This window comes from Sceloporus occidentalis, unplaced genomic scaffold (genome assembly GCF_023333645.1).
Source record: "Sceloporus occidentalis isolate IW3139 unplaced genomic scaffold, rSceOcc1.0.p SCAF_5, whole genome shotgun sequence".
NCBI lineage: Eukaryota > Metazoa > Chordata > Lepidosauria > Squamata > Phrynosomatidae > Sceloporus > Sceloporus occidentalis.
Genome location: NW_028316985.1, coordinates 43839362 through 43858295, shown reverse-complemented (window position 1 = coordinate 43858295; position 18934 = coordinate 43839362). Strand labels below are relative to the sequence as shown.

The 18934-nt window shown below is 40.0% G+C and overlaps 1 protein-coding gene across 1 annotated transcript; it reads left to right on the top strand.

The window, feature by feature from the left end:
* Positions 1-3285: 3285 nt before the first annotated feature.
* Positions 3286-16134, top strand: METAP2 (methionyl aminopeptidase 2). The gene is made up of 11 exons (XM_089523937.1): positions 3286-3560; positions 5106-5207; positions 8777-8842; positions 9945-10047; positions 11477-11638; positions 11940-12121; positions 12204-12298; positions 12416-12512; positions 13171-13274; positions 14540-14655; positions 15443-16134. Exons 1-11 carry the CDS (start codon positions 3392-3394, stop codon positions 15693-15695), a joined length of 1449 nt encoding a protein of 482 aa, XP_089380063.1. The 5' UTR covers positions 3286-3391; the 3' UTR covers positions 15696-16134.
* Positions 16135-18934: the final 2800 nt, after the last annotated feature.

Sequence of the window (18934 nt, the reverse complement as noted above, 5' to 3'; positions counted from 1 at the left end):
CATGTTTTTTTCTTGAGGCAGATATATAGATGGATAGAAAGTGGCTAGCAGCTTGTTCCCTTTTCCTTGCATTTGCTGGCTTCCAGCAAAGGAGAAATGTTGCAAAGGGCAAGATTTGCGAATGAATGCTACAATTCGAATGTTACATTTGTTGCTCTTGTCAATTTGGCAAATTGGCAAAATGATACATGCTTTTGCTACTGTCTCTAAGGAATTCAGGGGTAGTCCTGAATTGCTTTTAAGAGCAAAAAAGAATGCATGGCAATCGCATCCTTTTCTGGCATTTCCGAGGTGAGGAATTTATTATTATTATTATTATTATTATTATTACATGTGTAAGAGGCATTCTGGGGTGGCAAGGAGTGGGAGATACAGGATGCATTAGCTTGCATTTGGGGTTGAAAATGGGGCCAAGGGCAGATCATAACCTGCACTGACCCAAATGCCCACAACACACACACATACACACACACACAAGAGGTTTTTAAATCTGTCAAAATGTGCGCATTTTGGTGCATTTTGTGCCTGGCTCTTTAAAAAAAAAAAGGAAGGGGGAAGCATACTTCCGATGTCCCAATGAGTGCTGCAAATGTCACCTATGGCGATCGCTTGATTGACAGCAGGTGCCTTCATGTTAAAACTGATTTCTGTAAGAAGGCACTCGGGTTAAAATGCCCCAATTTTTGTAGTGGGCACTTGCTAACAGAGAGATTTGGGAGAGGGCCCCCCAAATCTGCCCAGTTCCCTCCAGAGCCAAACCGCCAGTGGGAATAGGGCCTGGTTGCCATAAATTGAACTCAGGAAGTTAACAACAACAGCAGTACTAAGCTGATTTCTGGTGAAAGTGCTATAGGACAGGAATGACTGAAGCTGCTTAAGCAGTGGATAGCTTGCGTTGTTGGCTATATTTTCCAAAAACATCTTGGTAAGGTTATACTGAAATGTTTGGTGAAATCCAGGTTTAGATGTACACAATAAACCTACTGAAATTAAAGGGATTTAAGTTATGTACCAGCAAGCACAGGAGGAAAATGTTTAAAATCATTTTTTGGGGTGAGGGAAAGAATTCTCAAGAGGTTTAGATGAATAAATTTGTTTTGTAGTAAGCTTTGCCATAATTTATAGCACAAGCCTATAATATGTGTCTAAAAGCCACTGTGGTGTAGTGATTTAAGTGTTGGATTAGGACCAGGTCTCCCAGTGTTTGAATCCCCACTCAGCCATGGATACTAACTGGGTGCCCTTGGACAAGTCACACTCTCACAACCTGAGAGGAAGGGAAAGGTAATTCCCTCTGAATAAATCTTGCAAAGAAAAAACCCTGTGATTAGGATCACCCTAAACCAGGAAATATTTGAAAGTACACAACAAATACATGTTTGCTCTGAAGCCTCGGTAAGTTTAATTTAATGGCTTTTATAGCGCTGTAGCCTTAAAATCACAACAGATTTATTATGACAAGCTTCTTACAAGTGTATGATGGATTGCAATCAATAAAAACATCTATAATGCACACGTGCAAACTCATGCAAAGCCAGGTACTTTGGCTAGCATTATAGTCATCACTTAACAATTCCTATACCACAAAACACAAAAGCCAATTTTGTGATTAGTGTTGAACTCTGGCACTCAGGAGATCCAACTTCCAGCCCCCAAATGAACTGCAAATCTCTCAGAGTGACCTTGGTCCAGTCTTTCTCAGCCTGAGTTACCTCACAAGTTTGCTAGAAAAGATAAAAGGAAAAGTTGAGTATTCTCTGGAGCTCACTGCAAGAAAGACAGGATATAAATGCAACCATTAAGAAAAACAAAAAGGTTTTAATATAAATACAGATAGAAATGTAAGTGATTACTCAGAAGTCCAGTTTAGACTGATGGAAGTAATAGTGCCACTCTATTCTGCTCTGTTCAGGCCCCACCTGGAATACTGTGTCCAATTCTGGGCACCACAATTCAAAAAGGACATTGAGAAACTGGAGCCATGTGTCCAAAGGAGAGCAACTAAAATGGTGAAGGGTCTGGAAACCATGTCCTATGAGGAATGTCTTAGGGGGCTGGGGATGTTTAGCCTGGAGAAAAGGAGGTTAAGAGGTGATATGATAGCCCTGTTTAAATATTTGAAAGGATGTCATATTGAGGAGGGAGCAAGCTTGTTTTCTGCTGCTCCAGAGACTAGGACCGGGAGCAATGGATGCAAGCTCCAGGAAAAGAGATTCCACCTGAACATTAGGAAGAACTTCCTGACAGTAAGGGCTGTTCAACAGTGGGACACACTCCTTCCTCAGAGTGTAGTGGAGTCTCCCTCCTTGGAGGTCTTTAAACAAAGGCTGATGGCCATCTGTCAATGGGGATGCTTTGATTGAGAGTTCCTGCATGGCAGAATGGGGTTGGACTGGATGGCCCTTGCGGTCTCTTCCAACTCTACGATTCTATGAATTTAAATTGTAATTTGATGATTGTATTTTAGTTAAGGGATGAGGGACGGAATCTTAGTTTGTATACGTTATATATCGTTTAGGTGTTTTATGTATTTGCTTATGTAAATTGTTTATGGATTTGTTTATGTAACTTTCTAAACCGCCTTGAACCTTTGGAAAGATGATTTATTTATTATTAGGTGAATTATTTATTATTATTATTATTATTATGGCACCAGAGCTCACTCTCTCTCTCTCTGTCTCTCTGTGTGTGACATAGAATGTCTCTCACAAAACTACAGTTCCCAGAATTCCCTAGCATTGAGCCAAGGGCAGTTATGTATTGTTTAGGTATTTTATGTATTTGCTTGTGTAAATCATTTATGGATTTGTTTATGTAATTTTGTCAACCGCCTTGATCCTTTGGAAAGGCAGTATATAAATAATAATAATAATAATAATAATTATTATTATTATTATTATTATTATTATTATTTTGGCACCAGAGCTCTCGCTGGCAGAAAATGTCTCTCACAAAACTACAGTTCCCACAATTCCTTGTATATATATATATATATATATATACAGTGAGACACAAGCCCCTCCCACGCCTGCGCACTGAAGGCTAAATCACGGACGCGGGGGCGGGGCTGGCCTCTCTCTCTCTCTCTCTCTCTCTTGAGCACGCGCTCCTCGCCCCGCCCCTCCTCCCTATTGCGCGCGCAGGGAGGGCGGGGCTATGGGCGGTGCTGGTGGTAGCGCTCTCTCTTGCGCACGCCCTCCTCGCCACGCCCCCTTCCTCCTTCCCTTGGCGCCGAGTCCTCCTCCACCCTTCCCGTCATGCTCTAGCGCTGCACCATAGAGTCTCCCGGCCAGAGCGCCGGCCCTTCCCTCTGCTCTCCTTGTTCCGTCTCTCTGCCTCTGTCTGTCTTCTTCTTGTCGCGAAGAGCGTCGGGGGAGGCGGCCGCAGCAACATGGCGGGCGCGGAGCGAGGAGGCAGCCCCGAGGAAGAGGAGGAGAAGCAGCAGCAGCAGCAGCAGCAGCAGCACCTGAACGGGGAGCTGCTCCTCCTGGACCCGGACGAGCGAGAGGGCGCCAAGAAGAAGCGCAAGAAGAAGAAGAAGGGCAAGGCGGCCGGCTCTGGTAGGAGGCAGCGAGGCTGGGAAGGGGATGGCTCTCCCTGTGGCTCTCCAGATGGAGCCAGAAAGAGAGTTAAAGCGGGGCCAAATGTTGCAAGACGCTTTGACTGGCATAAAGAAAAGCTTTATTATTGTTATTATTATTACTGTTCAAGAAAAAGAAATGGAGTGGAGGGCAATGGCCAAGTAAAGGGTAACAAACACTGTGTATCAGAATCATAATAATAATAATAATAACAACAATAACATTTTTCCTTGGGTGTCCTCCATTTTGGCTGGTCCTCCTTTGAGGTGAGGACATCAGGTCACACTGTCTCTGCTCCTCACCACCGCCTTCAGTGTCACCCGTATACATGCAAATTCATGCTCCTCATTCGTCCTTAAAATGGGGGACATTTTGTGAATTCCTCCTGGACAGAAGGGCGAAATGGAGGACTTGTCCTGGGAAAGGAGGACGTCTGGTCACTCTGTCTGGAGCTGGTGGAGGAAGGCCGGCGTGGGAACGGAGCATCTGCTGGGGATTTGTGGTCACAATGTCCACTGCCTGAGTCAATTTTGCTTCCAGCCATAGGTTGCCACGGTCCTATATGTAGCTAAAACTAAAAGCATGAGAGTCTTGCTTTGAGCGCTGGGCTACAGTCTTGGAGACCAGGGTTTGAATCTGTATTCAGCTACAGAAACTCATTGGGTGCCATTCGGCAAGTCGCACTCTCTCAGCTTCAGGGGAAGGTAAAGGGCAACTGTTCCCTCTGAACAAGTCTTGCCAAGAAAGCCCTGTGATAGAGTCACCTTGTTGTTCTGAAGAGGTTTGCTGCTGTTGCCTTCTCCTGAGGTGCCCAGGGTCACCCAATGGGTTTCATGCCTCAGCTGGGAATCAAACCCCTAGTTGAAAAAGACTTGTAAGCACACAACAACAACAACACACTAGAAACAGAAAAGCTCCTGTGAGGGAGTGCTCCATCTACCAGAGTTGAAAGGTGCAGTGCTGTTACTGGATGTTGGGTGTGGAAGATCTTGGGAAATAAAGCAGCAAATGTAACGCTGCCATCTAAGGATAGTAGCAGGCATATACATGGAAGTTCATGTGTAAGCGGGTGGGAGATTTGGCATGTTGCGTTTGAATTATTCACTCTTACTATACAAAATAGGTTTTTTCAGAGTGGGTCCCTCATCTGTCTGCAGTATGGAAGAGTTGGAGAGGGAACGAGTCCAGAAAATAGTGTCGCTGTCTAGTTTTTCTACATCACTGTGGCCAGGACTTGGGTGTTATGGTTAATAAACCATTAAGCTAAAACAGTTTATATTGACTATAAAGACAAGGATCAATGGGTTTCCATTCAGGACCATTTAACATCTGTTCTAAGGATGAAGGAGGGGATGAATGGTCATTCTTGAAATAATTTCACGATTTATATGCAGTGTTGATACAGGGATAGAGAGAGTTGTAGATCAGTTAAAATAAATGTAAACTGTACTGTATTGAAAGCATATTAACGTTGCCACAAGCCTTTTGCATCAGTGTTAAACCACCTCTTTATTTTGCAAACAGGACAACAAGAAACTGAGAGAGAGTCGGAGGCTCTTGATGAGGTAACAAAACAGTTGGATAAACAGACATTGGAGGAAAAGGAAAAAGATGAAGATGATGAAGGCAAGTATAGTCTATGCCTCTGTAACATGCAAAATATTAATGTTCAGAATGTTTGTAGAGTATTTTACAGGATTACTCCAATTAGGAAAGATACTTCTTGGTGATATGCCCTCTGTCCACCAATACATCCACTCTGCAACCCGCCACTAGCCCAAATACTTCAACTTTTGTTGCAGTCCTACTCAGAATGGCAACAAGAAGTGATGCAATGTCACTCTTGGTCACCATTTTCAGAAGGACTAAAGTTGAAAACTGAAGTATTTGGACTTGTAGTGGCAGTAGCTTACAGGGGATCTCTTTAGGGCAATTGTCCCTTGCTTTCCATGCAGATACCTACCCCTTCCATAAAGTAACTGTGTAGATTTTTCTTCTCTTTGTTTGAAGTTTTTTTAGACATAGCTTTGATGGCCATCTGTCAGGAATACTTTGAATGTGTATTCCTGCATGGCAGAGGGTTTGGTGGGATGGCCCTTATGGTCTTTTCCAACTCTATGATTCTATAAGTGCCAATCTGGGGTGCTGCTTTTCTGGGATGTGAACAAGTGTAGCATTGCAGTTGGTGAACCCAATCTAGTCAGAGGTACACAAGCAAACCTGCTTACTACTGTTCATATACAGTATTTAGAGTATTGAAAAGCTACATAATGGAGAAGGTGGGACTGAAATTTTGAGTGACCATTTGTTTGTTTATTGAATTTATGTGGTGTCTTCTGACTCGTATGATTCTGTGTCCCATCTTTCTTCCAGAAAGCCCATAACACTTGTAAAGGGCATTTCTGGACTAAGGATAAAGGCTTGTGTATATGGGGCATGATAGTTCAGTTAGTATTTGACGTTCTCTCTGAAATTACATTTTGTTCACTCTGTCTTAGAGTTTGTTATTAGAGATTATATATCTGATAACAGACAACAGCTTTTATTTGAAAGCCTAGAAAACGGTCCAAATTTTGTTTCCCTGCAACATATATTGATTGGTTTTGGACAAGAGCAATGCATGTATGTCACAGTAAACAAGAAGTTGGGAAAGTGTGGCTCTCCAAATTATGTTGGAATCCAACTCTCGTCAGACCCAGCACGTTTCCAGGAAGGTGACAGTTGGTGTCCAATAGTATTTGAAAAATCACAGCTTCTCTACCTTTGAACTAATGCACAATATGCATAATAAGAATGATCTACAGTGAGCCTCAGGCACACGTGTCCCATATCCTCACATGGTATTAGCAAGTTCAGAAGTCTTAATTTATCATGTTTGAGCCAATCATAGGCCTTGGTTAGTTGAAACAAGCTACCTTTATACTGTGATTTACAAAGTTGTCTTCTTTCAAATAATGATAGCCATGACAAAATACAGTTTAACATAATACTGAATTGCATGTAATCTAAAATGGAAGCTCTCTGATATCCTTGCAGCTATATAGGAGTCAGAAGGGCGTATAAGCCTAAAATTTCCTGTGGCTCATGTTAGTGTAATGTGTGGTGAAACTGCAGGGTGAGAAGAGCAGATGGGTGAGAAGAGTGGCCTGAATCTGAATCTTGCCGTATTGTGTGTGCACCAACTGCATGGCCTGCTGTAAAAGTGGGCCATGGTCACAGGACCCAACCTGCACCACCAGAAGCTGGATTGGCCTTTGCTCCGGTCCAAATGGCCAGAGTGTGGCTTTGGGCAACATTGGAGGCATACGTCGTTTGACTGCCACTCCTCCAAAGCGGCCAGATGCTGCTGCTTTTTGCCTGTCTGGTCTGGATCTTAGTTGTGCTTAGAACAGACTTAATGAAATCAATGGGACTTAAGTCAGTTGAGTTACCCAATATTTAATGAACTGTTTACTACTTCAGCTTCCTATAACTGGCAACATTGTGACTGCTAAATGATTATTAGGACTGGTGCCAAAGTGGTGGAAGAAACTAAGAACAGTATCAGAAGTTACTATTAACAATAAAACCTGCTTTAAAAGCCAGGCCAATTGTGATATATTTCAACAATTTATGTTAAATGGTGATTGGGTAGAGGGTAGTTCTGTATTTCATTTTTTACATAGTTTTGTGTAATTTTCAAGAAAGAATAGATGGTTTTTAAAGTATAATAGCAACAGAAGATTTTGTATTTGTTGACCAGTTTGAAGATTTTTTTAGAGAGATAATTACTGCTTTCTATTTTGTAATATGATATAGCTGTTTCATAGCTGAGATACAGCATGATACTTGGAAGAAAGCTCCATTCAATTAGTGAGGATTCCCAGTTAGTGTGCCTAGGATTGCAGCCTTGGTTGGAAACTGGAGTTATAGCCCACAGAAAAGCTTGCAGCAGTCTTCAAGGACATGGCAGCCTGAATAGTTTGGCTTGCTGATTGGCATCTTTACCACTGGTGCTGCAGGAAAAAAAAACCTGTAATCAGTGAATAGCAGAAGCTATTGAACTCAGTATTGCCAGCGTCTGCAGTGGTAAGCATAGAGAGTTGGAAAGTTTTCCAGATCTGTAGATGAATGAATTGTATGCCAGAACTTTTTTTTCTTATGTAGTATAAATGGATTAAGTACAGTTCAAGGGCAAGAGAAATTTGATGCAGTTTTAATTCACTAAAACGAGCAGCGCTTTTAAATAGCATTGACTATTCAAAGATCAAATGTATCTTTGTTTCAGAATGTGCTGGGACAGACAAATAACACCTTTAAAAATCTAGAACATCTCTTCAGCTATCACATTTTGCCATTTCAGCACCCTGGCTATACTTTTTACAGTCAAATCCTAATTTTAAGGAAATGCACACACAATAGATTGAAATGCTGTTTTTTAGATTTTGAAATATTGTTTAAACTAAAAACCAGAATTTAAGCTTTAAAAACCCATAAGTAAGTGGAAACTGATATTTGCCTGCTGTCTTTAGCTCCCTGAAGAATCCTGTTGCCATTCAACCTCCTTTCTTTTTATATTGCCATTTCCTTGCCCCAAGAATACTCAAAATAAAGATAATTTTCTAGGTATTGGCCCCAGTTGTTCATAGATTTTTCTTAAGGGTCTTTTGTGGTGGCAGTTCTTGCAAAGAGGAGAAAATGAGTATTGTGGCCAGGCACCCAAACAGCAGGCAGCTGGCTTGTGCAGAACACTGATATATCTTGAAGTTTAATGCATCACAGTATATCTCATTCTAGTGTAATGTGATCTACATAAAATGATACTAGCAGGAATCATGCGAAAGGTTTGTGATGTCTGTATCAACAAGCCACCCTAGCAGAAAGTCTTTGTTGTTATAATATGTCAAATGTGCAGTTTGGGCAAGCCTGGTCAGATTAAGAAGTTGGACTTACTGTGAAAATTCATTCTGGGATGGCTGGTTGAGCAATCCACTACAGATGGGTTTATCCCCATGTGCCAACCAGAGAAGGCAGGAGCTGATGTTCTATTTGTTGGTTTAGCAGATAGCCATCATATAGGTTTGGCCATTGTGTTTGGTCTGAAGACTGTTGGCCCCATTTTTTGTCATGCAGTTGTGGAATAAGGCATGGCTGTTCATGTTTCATTTACATAATTACTTTCATCATTTGTTATTTTTAACTTTTATGTCCTATAGATGGCGATGGTGAAGGTGATGGTGCAGCAGGGAAGAAGAAAAAGAAGAAGAAAAAGAAGAAGGGACGTAAGTGTTGACTGCATGAATGTATCCTAAGCAGTATTTTGGTCATATTTCTGAAGTTTACCTTTGACATTACCCTATACTTTGAGTGGGAATCTTGCAGCTCCATGGCCTTTTTGAGGCACCAGGTCCCTCAAAGAACCTTGAAGGAAAACCTTTCTGGCTACTTTGTTTGTGGTGTTGTTTGCTAGATAGAAAAGAACCTTCTAGGCAACTGCAGCTGGGGCCCTCTAGAGGTGCAAAAATCAGTGGATGTGACCCTCCAGGCTTCAGAGCATGCCCACCCCAAGTTAAAAAGGTTTAAATGACAAGGTTGGGAGAATTCTTGACTAAAACCAAGCTGCACATAACAGTAGCCTAGACTGGCATAGGAATTATGCAGTCCTCCAGATACTATTGGACTGTAACTCCCAACATTCTTCACAACTGGATATGCTGGCTAGGAATCATTGGAATTACAATCTAACAACATGTGGAGGTTCAAACAATTCCTATTCCTGACCCAGATCAACCAGTGGTCTTACACAATATAAGGCACATGGTCCAGAGACCAATCTGGACATACAGGAATCACTGCAGGTTGCACCATCTGGTTCATTTACAGTGAACTCTGGGATTGGACTGATGTTTTCTAATGCATTTGTGTCCATGATTATCATATTTTTTAAAGATTTATTAAACATTATAAAATAAACATACATAACAAATCATACAAACCAGAGAAATAACATATAAAGACATACACATACATACTACTATGGGAATGTCCATGATTATCACATTGAAAGACAAAATAGGCTTAATGGTTTACATGAGACAAGAATTCAAACATGGGAACTGTGTTGGTAAATAGGGCATTTGAAACATATGTGAATGTTACAGGTTTTTTTAAAAAAATAATAGTAAGTTTGCACAAACTAGGCCTTTTGTCTAAGATGAAAATGGAGGAGCTCTTCTTGGCAACTGGCACTCTGAAAATCAGCTATTTGAGGATACCTGGGTTTATTTTTATTTGGATGGGACCTCAGGGAGAAAATAAGATTGAAAAAATGCTTTTGTTTGGAAAATGATATAATAGTTACAAATTAAGGTTTTAAACCAACAGCTAAAGTCCAGACAGATCCTCCATCTATTCCAATATGTGATTTGTTTGCCAGTGGAATATTTCCAAAAGGTGAAGAATGTGAGTATCCACCAACGCAAGATGGGTAAGTATCTTGCTTAAAGTTTTAAAATGCTACAGTAACCACATGTGTTAAGGGAGTATCAATTTTGATACCTCATCTAATTTCCTAGTCTTTATTGCCCTTTTCTTTTTATAAGTGCCAGACTTGTTATATTATGCACTCTACATCAGATTGGACAGAAGGTAAATTTGGGTTACTGGTAGACCTTCAGGTCACTTGCAGTAGATAGGCTCCCTGTTTGGATTCCCTTTTGTTTAACTACAACAGCAACTACAGAACATTTTACAAAAATGATTTAGGTTGCTGAAGTGTAACCCAAGGAAAGACTAGGAATAGTGTTCTGTATGAAAAAACCCTGAGCTCAGTACTGATACTCAGATTCTAAGTATGTGTTCAAAGGCTTTACTAGCAAAATACACATAAGTATCTCCTTACTAGGCCTGTGCTTCCCACACATTTTTCTTGCACAATCCAGTTGATTGGTTTCTTTATATACTACTCAGAAGCACACCTTAAACAGTTTCACCAGTTCTCCAGGCTTTCAGATTGTACATATATAATAAAATAATTAAGACATGAAATAGTTCACTGTATCTTCATTATGTATTTTCAGTACCAGTGCCAAACCCATTTGAAATGCTTTCTATCATATGTGGAATATACATACTTTGTTGGTCTAATTAAAGCCTGTTCTGTGTAATGAGGCAGTAGAACAGATTATACCTTACAGTTCTGTGTCCTGCTCCTCACCCTGCCAGTTTTCAGATTGCAGAAGGGGATCCTTCTGCTTCTTTTTTTTTTTTTGGGGGGGGGGGGGACAGTTCAGATAATGACTAACCAGCTGGTCTCAGCTCTGGGAGGAAATAAATGAGAGTGCACTCTAAGATGAAATGCATCCTCCTTCTCCTTCCCCTGGCAGATATATCTTCATCTCTCTCTTTTCCCCCAGTGAGTAGTGGTGGCCCTTCTTTGGACTTGACAGCTAGTGGGAGGGAAAGTTTGAATAGAGTGCAAAGAGCTAGGGAATAACTCCTCTTCACATTTCAACTTTTAAAAAAGATGTATATTTAAATGTTCTCTTACATGATGCTTTGGGCTTATTTAAAAAACGAATACAGGTATATTTTAGGGATAAAACAGACAGCCTGGAAGGAGTAATTTCCAGCTGCGATCGGTCTTGGACCGCAGCAACCGGATGGCCTGCTCCTGAAGCAGGCCGCTGCCATGGTCTGGAATGAGCTGCCAGCAGGAGTGGATTATATCCGCCCCTTTTGCTAGTGGATTTGGGCTGCCTTAGGCAGCCTTGGAACAGCTTCCAGGTGTCTAAACGCCGCGCTCAGAAGTGGCCAAAGCCACTCTGTTTGGCCCATCTGTTTTGGGCCTTCATCTAAGATTAAAATATAAGCTAAGGTGACAAGCATGTGATTTTCTTTTTGTTATAACATTAAAGGCGAACTGCTGCTTGGAGAACCACAAGTGATGAAAAGAGAGCACTAGATCAAGCAAGTGAAGAGATCTGGAATGATTTTAGAGAGGCTGCTGAAGCACATAGACAAGTGAGGAAATATGTTATGAGCTGGATCAAGCCCGGAATGACAATGATAGAAATTTGGTAAGCACAAAAATGTTACAGCAGTTTTCTTCATGTAGTTAATTGAATGTGGTCGACATACTTTTTGTTCTAATAAATTGGCTAGAGTAAAAAAAAAAAAAAAAGGAGACACACTTCCTTGTTTTTTACATGCTTGTGGCAGCAAATTTTAGTCTCACATAGCAAGAATATTGCCAGTAGTACACATAATAAAAGAAAATACACACACATACAGTTTATAATTTCTAAAATGCAGCTTCTAGATACCTAAGAAAACTTTGGAAAAAATCCTATTGTGTAATAGAGACATTTGCTTTCCTAGTGAAAAATTAGAAGACTGTTCACGGAAGCTGATCAAAGAGAATGGCTTAAATGCTGGGCTTGCATTTCCTACGGGTTGTTCTTTGAATAACTGTGCAGCCCACTACACCCCCAATGCTGGAGATCCAACTGTGTTGCAGTATGATGATATCTGCAAGATAGATTTTGGAACACATGTTAGTGGTGAGTTTTCTATTGCTTATTTATACATTTAGATAATTTAGTTGAAGACAAATGATTTTATTTAATTTGTATCTAATTTCAGGTCGTATCATTGACTGTGCTTTTACTGTCACATTCAATCCAAAATATGACAGGCTCTTACAAGCTGTTAAAGATGCAACTAATACTGGAATAAAGGTACATTCACAGGGTGAAATGTAGCATTAGTTATCTACATACTTTCTTGAGAAATAATCCTTATATTCGATTTCACTCTGGGATTCTTGTGTGTGTGTGTGTGTGTGTTATGTATAGTGCGCTGGAATAGATGTTCGTCTTTGTGATGTCGGTGAGGCTATCCAAGAAGTTATGGAATCTTATGAAGTTGAAATTGATGGCAAAACATATCAAGGTAATTTTTTTCCACCTAGAATATATGGTAGTCTCAATTCAGAAGCGAATAAGGATATGTGTATTCATACCATATATACCTAACAGTTGGAGAGCTTTAGATTCTGTAAATCTCAAGCATTTCATGCTTTCCATGCTGCCCCACCCCTGTATCAGAGAAAGAAGGGTTTCAAGTCTTTTCTCAGGGGTCTAGAGCAGGAGATGCAGTCTTTCCTACTGTGCCTAGGTTTGAATTGCATTTTTAAAATGACCCTGATTTTTCTATTCACTGTTGCTGTTGTGTCCCTTCAAGTCATTTCCGACATATGATCATACTAAAACAAACCTATCACAGGGTTTTCTTGGCAAAATTTGTTCAGAGGGAGCTTGCCCCTTGCCTTCCTGAGGCTGAGAAAGTGTGACTTTCCCGAGGTCACCCAGAGGGTTATCATGATCATTGTAGGATTTCAACCCTGGTCTCTAGAGTTATAGTCCAGTGCTAAAACTACTATACCACACTACCTTTCCTATTCAGTATAGGACTCAGGAATTTCATGCACTCCTAGATTCTAAAAGGTGGGTGTACCATTTTTAAAAGAATTGTCTACAAATTCGCTACTCTGGTTACTGAAGTGTATTTATGGCAGAGTGAGATGACTTTGTATTATTTTATGCCACAGTGAAACCAATCCGCAATCTGAATGGACACTCTATTGGACCATACAGGATACATGCAGGCAAAACTGTTCCCATTGTGAAAGGAGGAGAAGCAACAAGAATGGAAGTAAGCAAATGATTCTTAAACCTTCATCCTGTTCAAAGTCCCACTGAGTTTAATGAACCATTGCATATATTCATAGGGTTAGATTGTTAATGTTACAGTTAAGACTGCCAAATATTGCATGGCTTTGGTTTGACGTGATATTGCCTTTGACAGGAGAGAAAGTAAAATAAAATGCAGTGAACATATGTGCATTATACTTGACTCAGCCATGGAAAGCAAGGCTTACTTTGTTCTTAAAATTCAGTCATGATGTTCCATTGCCCCCAATTAATCTGGATTTAGTAAAGATTATTTTTGAAAGCAAATGTAAATATAAGTAAAAACATTTTTTTTTAATGAGATGGCAACTCTTCTTTTCAAGATAAATGGAAATCCAATCAGTTAAACTCTTGCAAACCATCTCATCTAATGATATGGATTTCCAGAAAGAGTTCAAAAACTCATAGAATTTATTTCTCCCCCCCCCCCCAAAAAAAAACCCTTTCTATTTCTACGTTCTTATCTATCAAAGGTTAGTTTAATTATTTAGTAGGTCAGTACTCTATTTGCTAGGATAACTACAGCTGCCGCATATACCTTGCTAACCTAGAGAATGATTTGAAAGTATACAAGTAATTTCTGTTCATAAAATAAAGCAAGTCTAGCCTTGCAAATGGCTTCTGTGGGACACACCTTAGAATGATAAAAAAAGAGGGGGGAGAGAGAGAATTAAAATTGAGTGAATTAGGGAAGTGACTAGAGACATTATTTCATGTACATGCTGCCCGTGGATCTACTCTGTAGGGTATTGTACATTTATAGTTCTTAGAAATTTAATGTAACAGAGGTGATATGATAGCCCTGTTTAAATATTTGACCTCAACAGTAGGAGGAACTTCCTGACGGTAAGGGCTGTTCGACAATGGAACAAACTCCCTTGGAGTGTAGTGGAGTCTCCTTCTTTGGAGGTCTTTAAGCAGAGGCTGGATGGCCATCTGTCGGGGATGCTTTGATTGTGATTTCCTGCATGGCAGAATGGGGTTGGACTGGATGGCCCTTGTAATCTCTTCCAACTCTCTTATTCAATGATTCTATGAAATTGAACAACTAATTTAACTGCTAAATGAAATAGTCTGGTGGCATGTCTGAAGAACAACAGATTGTCATTTGTGTATTTCAACTTTTGTGGGGCAGAGCCAAAATTGTCAAATCTCAGCAAATAAAATTCAGGATTGACTATAGTGTACTCTAGTATGTTCAAATGTCTAATTTTTTTTTCATTGTAGGAGGGAGAAGTGTATGCTATAGAAACATTCGGTAGCACAGGAAAAGGCGTTGTTCATGATGATATGGAATGTTCTCATTATATGAAAAACTTTGATGTTGGACACGTGCCAATAAGGTTAGTCCTACTTTTATTACATCAGGCCAAGATGTCACCTTAGGTATGCCAGCACAGTGGGGGGAAAAACTTCTGTCTAATACAAAACCTGAAGGAAAAATGTTAAGTAGTTGAGGTGCAATTTGTGAGAAAATCATACAACCTCTTAAAAGCAGGGGACCTGGTAGCTCAAGAGGCAAAAAATAACTGCCATTAAGGAAAAGCTGCTTGAGCTTCTTATGTATTAGTGAACCATAAACAAGTTCACTTGTTTCTCATGGAATATGAGATTTTTTTTTTAAAGGAGCATGCAGTATATGCTCACTGTTTCCTGAAAACAAGGCTGTTCAAGGCATTAAAGCAAAACATCCGCAGTGCTGTGGAAATGCAGGTCCTTCTGAAACTCAGTATACCGGGCTGGGAAAAAACACTTAAATTTTGAAGTGGAAACAAGTTTAAGTTTGGTCAATCAGTAAAAATTGGTAGAGTATTGAGGCATCTGAATCTCTTTGCTTTTAACTTTCATCACTGAAAAAGAAGGAATTTTTTTCCCCTCTTTATTACCAGCAACTTGGCCACATTAGAAAAATGATACTCTGAATGATTTGAGTGATGTATTAAGGTTGCAGTTATAAACACTTGTAATTTCCATTAAGTATGGTGCAAGTAAACATGCCTATTATTATAAGTATATTGTAAGTATATTGTATTATAAGTAACTGCCAGATAGTTATATTTAGTTTCAGAAGAAGATACTTCTCATACTTCAGTCTTCTTTTCTGCTTATTCAGTTAATTCTTTCTCCTAGGCTTCCAAGAGCAAAACACTTGCTGAATGTTATTAACGAAAACTTTGGCACCCTTGCCTTCTGCCGCAGATGGCTAGATCGTCTGGGAGAAAGTAAATATTTAATGGCCTTGAAGAATCTGTGTGACTTGGGTATAGTGGATCCATACCCTCCCTTATGTGATATTAAAGGCTCATATACAGCACAGTTTGAGCATACCATATTATTGCGTCCAACGTGCAAAGAAGTTGTCAGCAGAGGAGATGACTATTAAATCTGCAAGGCCATTACCTCACCTATGTACTCTGTTGGAATACATTATGCCAGAATAAATTTGCAGTCTGTTTTATCAGTGGACCTAATGTGATAACTTTCCATGTTTGGAAGAGAAGAATTGAATCAAAGGCAAGTTCTCTAATGTAACTAACCAAGGAAAAAAGGCGAGGGGGGAGGGGGGCTCTAGAATATTTCAGGTTACATTTTTTTCTTTTGTGAGAAAATGCTATAATGCACAAAATTTTAGTTTGGAATGAGTTCTCCATATTATGTGGAAAATTTCTGAGAAGGCTTTTCAAATATTTATATTACCATATTCTTACTTGAATGCTTTGAATGACTACATCTGATTTCTGCGCCCAAGTCGTATCTGGTATTGCCTTTTAAACATCCTGAAATTCATTTTGTAAAAAAAAAAATAAAGACAGATTTTCAGATCTAAACCCATATCTGTTTAAGTATTAGTTCTAGGCACAGTACAGTGGTGAAACTGTTCTATTAAATTGTTTTCTTAGAACCACAAGATACTATATCTATTCAACTTTGGAAGAGGCTGTAAGTTTCGTGTAATGTAGGGATGGGGGGTGTATAGCTTTCCAGGTATTGAAGCACAATTCTGATTATCCCTCACAACTTGCAGTACTGCCCGATAGGCCTTTAATTCCTCTGGCAGCTTAACTGTTTCCCACACCTGATAAAATGCATGAAGTTTCACTTGATTTATACCACTAGTAAATTTCTGAAATCTACTCTCATCTATAGTGCATGGAGGTAAGCTGGTAGGTCCTCTTTATGTATAGCAAGTTACTGATTTAACTACTCTCTTTGCATTGAGTGAAAAACCTAATCAACCTCAAAAGTTTACCAGATGCCTTGGTTATGACATACTCAAAATGACTATACAAGTATAGATATTTCTACTTTTTCCTTAATGTACTTTGAGAGAAGGGAAATCCAGTGGAAGGCTGTGAATAGACCAAGTAAAAAGTTAACAGAGATGAGGGGGAAACCAGATGAGAGCTCGAATGTAGGGCTGGTAAGATTGTCTAACTGGTAGTTTTAAAGCGAACATGCTGCAGCACTGCACACCATGGTGGGCTTCCAGCCACATCCTTTCTTTACCTAGGTTTAGTATACTGTCTTGCAAATACAAATTCCATGCGACAGCAAACAATATAAAACGATATACAGTTGCAAACATGCTAAGTTTTCAAAAGCTGAAGGAGCTCTTGTATTGCACGAGAGAAGCATAAAGAACTTTGTCACTATAGAAACAATACAGGTTGAGTCTCCCTTATCTGAAATGCTTGGGACCAGGCGTGTATTGGATTTTGTTTTTTGATTTTGGAATACCTGTATTTGCATATACATACATAATATGATATCTTGGATATGAGACCTAAATCTGAACATAAAATTTGTTTCATATACGTCTTTTATACATACCTTGAAGGTAGTTTTATACATTGTTTTTAAGAACTTTATGTAAACAGAAAGTAATGGTATCACTGTCAGCCACCCATGAAAAAGGTTTTGGAGTATTTTGATTTCAGAATTCTGAATATTTAGACTCATAGTACTTTTGGTGGCATGTTTCCAGTAATTTATTTGAATTGGACTTGAAAAATGACGATCTAGTTGGCTGATCAGTCTAAACATGGAAGACTGAATAGGGGAGGAGACAGGTACATGGATGGAAATGTTTTATTCGTAGATATCAGGCACAGCAATAAGGCCCAGAAACTGCTAGTGAAAAAACAGAAAAGCCTAGACTAGACCAGTGATGGCAAACGTTTTAGAGACTGAGTGTCCAAACTGCAATCCAAAACGCACTTATTTATCGCAAAGTGCCATGTCCCTCTGACTTTCTAATAACAAACTCTGGTGAACTCTTTGCTGAGGTGATGGCATGTGTCCACAGAGAAGGCTCTGACTGCCTCCTCTGGCACTTGTGCCATAGGTTTGCCACCACTGGACTAGACTTTCCAAGATATACAGACCTTGCTACAGTATCCTCCTGTAAGTAAAACTTACTAGAAAAAGTGTTAGAGCCTTCTCCATCCACTAACAAGCTTCACAGCTTGTATAGGACTTTGGTAAACTTACTTATATTTCACTCATTGTGGGGGGCAAAGTGCATACAGCCCTCCTTTTGTCCCCCCCCCCCCCAGTTCCTTTGTGTGCTCCAGAGATCATGGGGAAATTTTTGCTAAGATTAGGCCTTCAAGCTATTTTAGGTCCAGGGGATCTTTCAGCTAGAACAAGTTTTGAGAAGCCCAACCCCAGCTGAAATCATATAAAATTCCCCCAAACCATAATGAAATTGCCCGTGAGAGGACACAACGAACCTTTCCCCAGTAGACCACAGCTACTTATAGTGGTGATCCATGAGCCCATCAGCTGGCCATCCCTGGTAAATTTGTAACCACTTGGCACAAGTATACCACCAGTGACTGGTACATTGGATAAAAATAATTGCTGGTCACCCACATCAAATACTCTGAGAAACAGTGCACTAGACATTATTTTATTTGGTTTTTAAAAGGGGTGGTGTAGCCTCCAGCCTCAGTTGATTGCCATGAGTGGACACAGGCCAAGGGGAAAAGGCATGTACTCAACAACCTTAGCTGAATTATATTCCTAGGATTATCTACATAGAAGGAATGAAAGTATTTTGTAACCAAAGTGTCCTATTGCTTCCCCTGCCATCATACGGATGAGACTTAAATGTCTATTTTTCATATGACCCTACAATAGCACTGGCCTTGCTCTGCCATTGAAGTACAATGGTACATGCTGATTTTCCCAAGCATGCAGAGGAGCAGTCCACAAATAACTGGATATATATCCAACATGTGCCACTGTGTCCATCTTGTTTTGCAGTATCATTAACCAAAGACAGCCTATTTCCATTCTCTTCTTCCTTGCTGTTGGTAGAGTATGTTATATATTCACTGGGGGGACTGGCTTTTCCCCATCTCTCTATTATGAAACTGAGAAGAGAATAAAACCAACATTATCTGTATGGTGGCTGCTCCACATTTGCTGGTGCTGGACCCCTGTGAAAACTGCAAATTAAAACTTTTTTAAAACCTGAGAGTACACTTCTCTAGGTCCTCCAGTGCAGCTCTATGGTCAACATCCACCAGAAGCTGACCGAAGAAATGCACTAGAGGACCTTCAGATGCCTAGAGAAGTGCTTTTTCTAAGGATCCCTAGGTCCTCCAGTAGGGATTC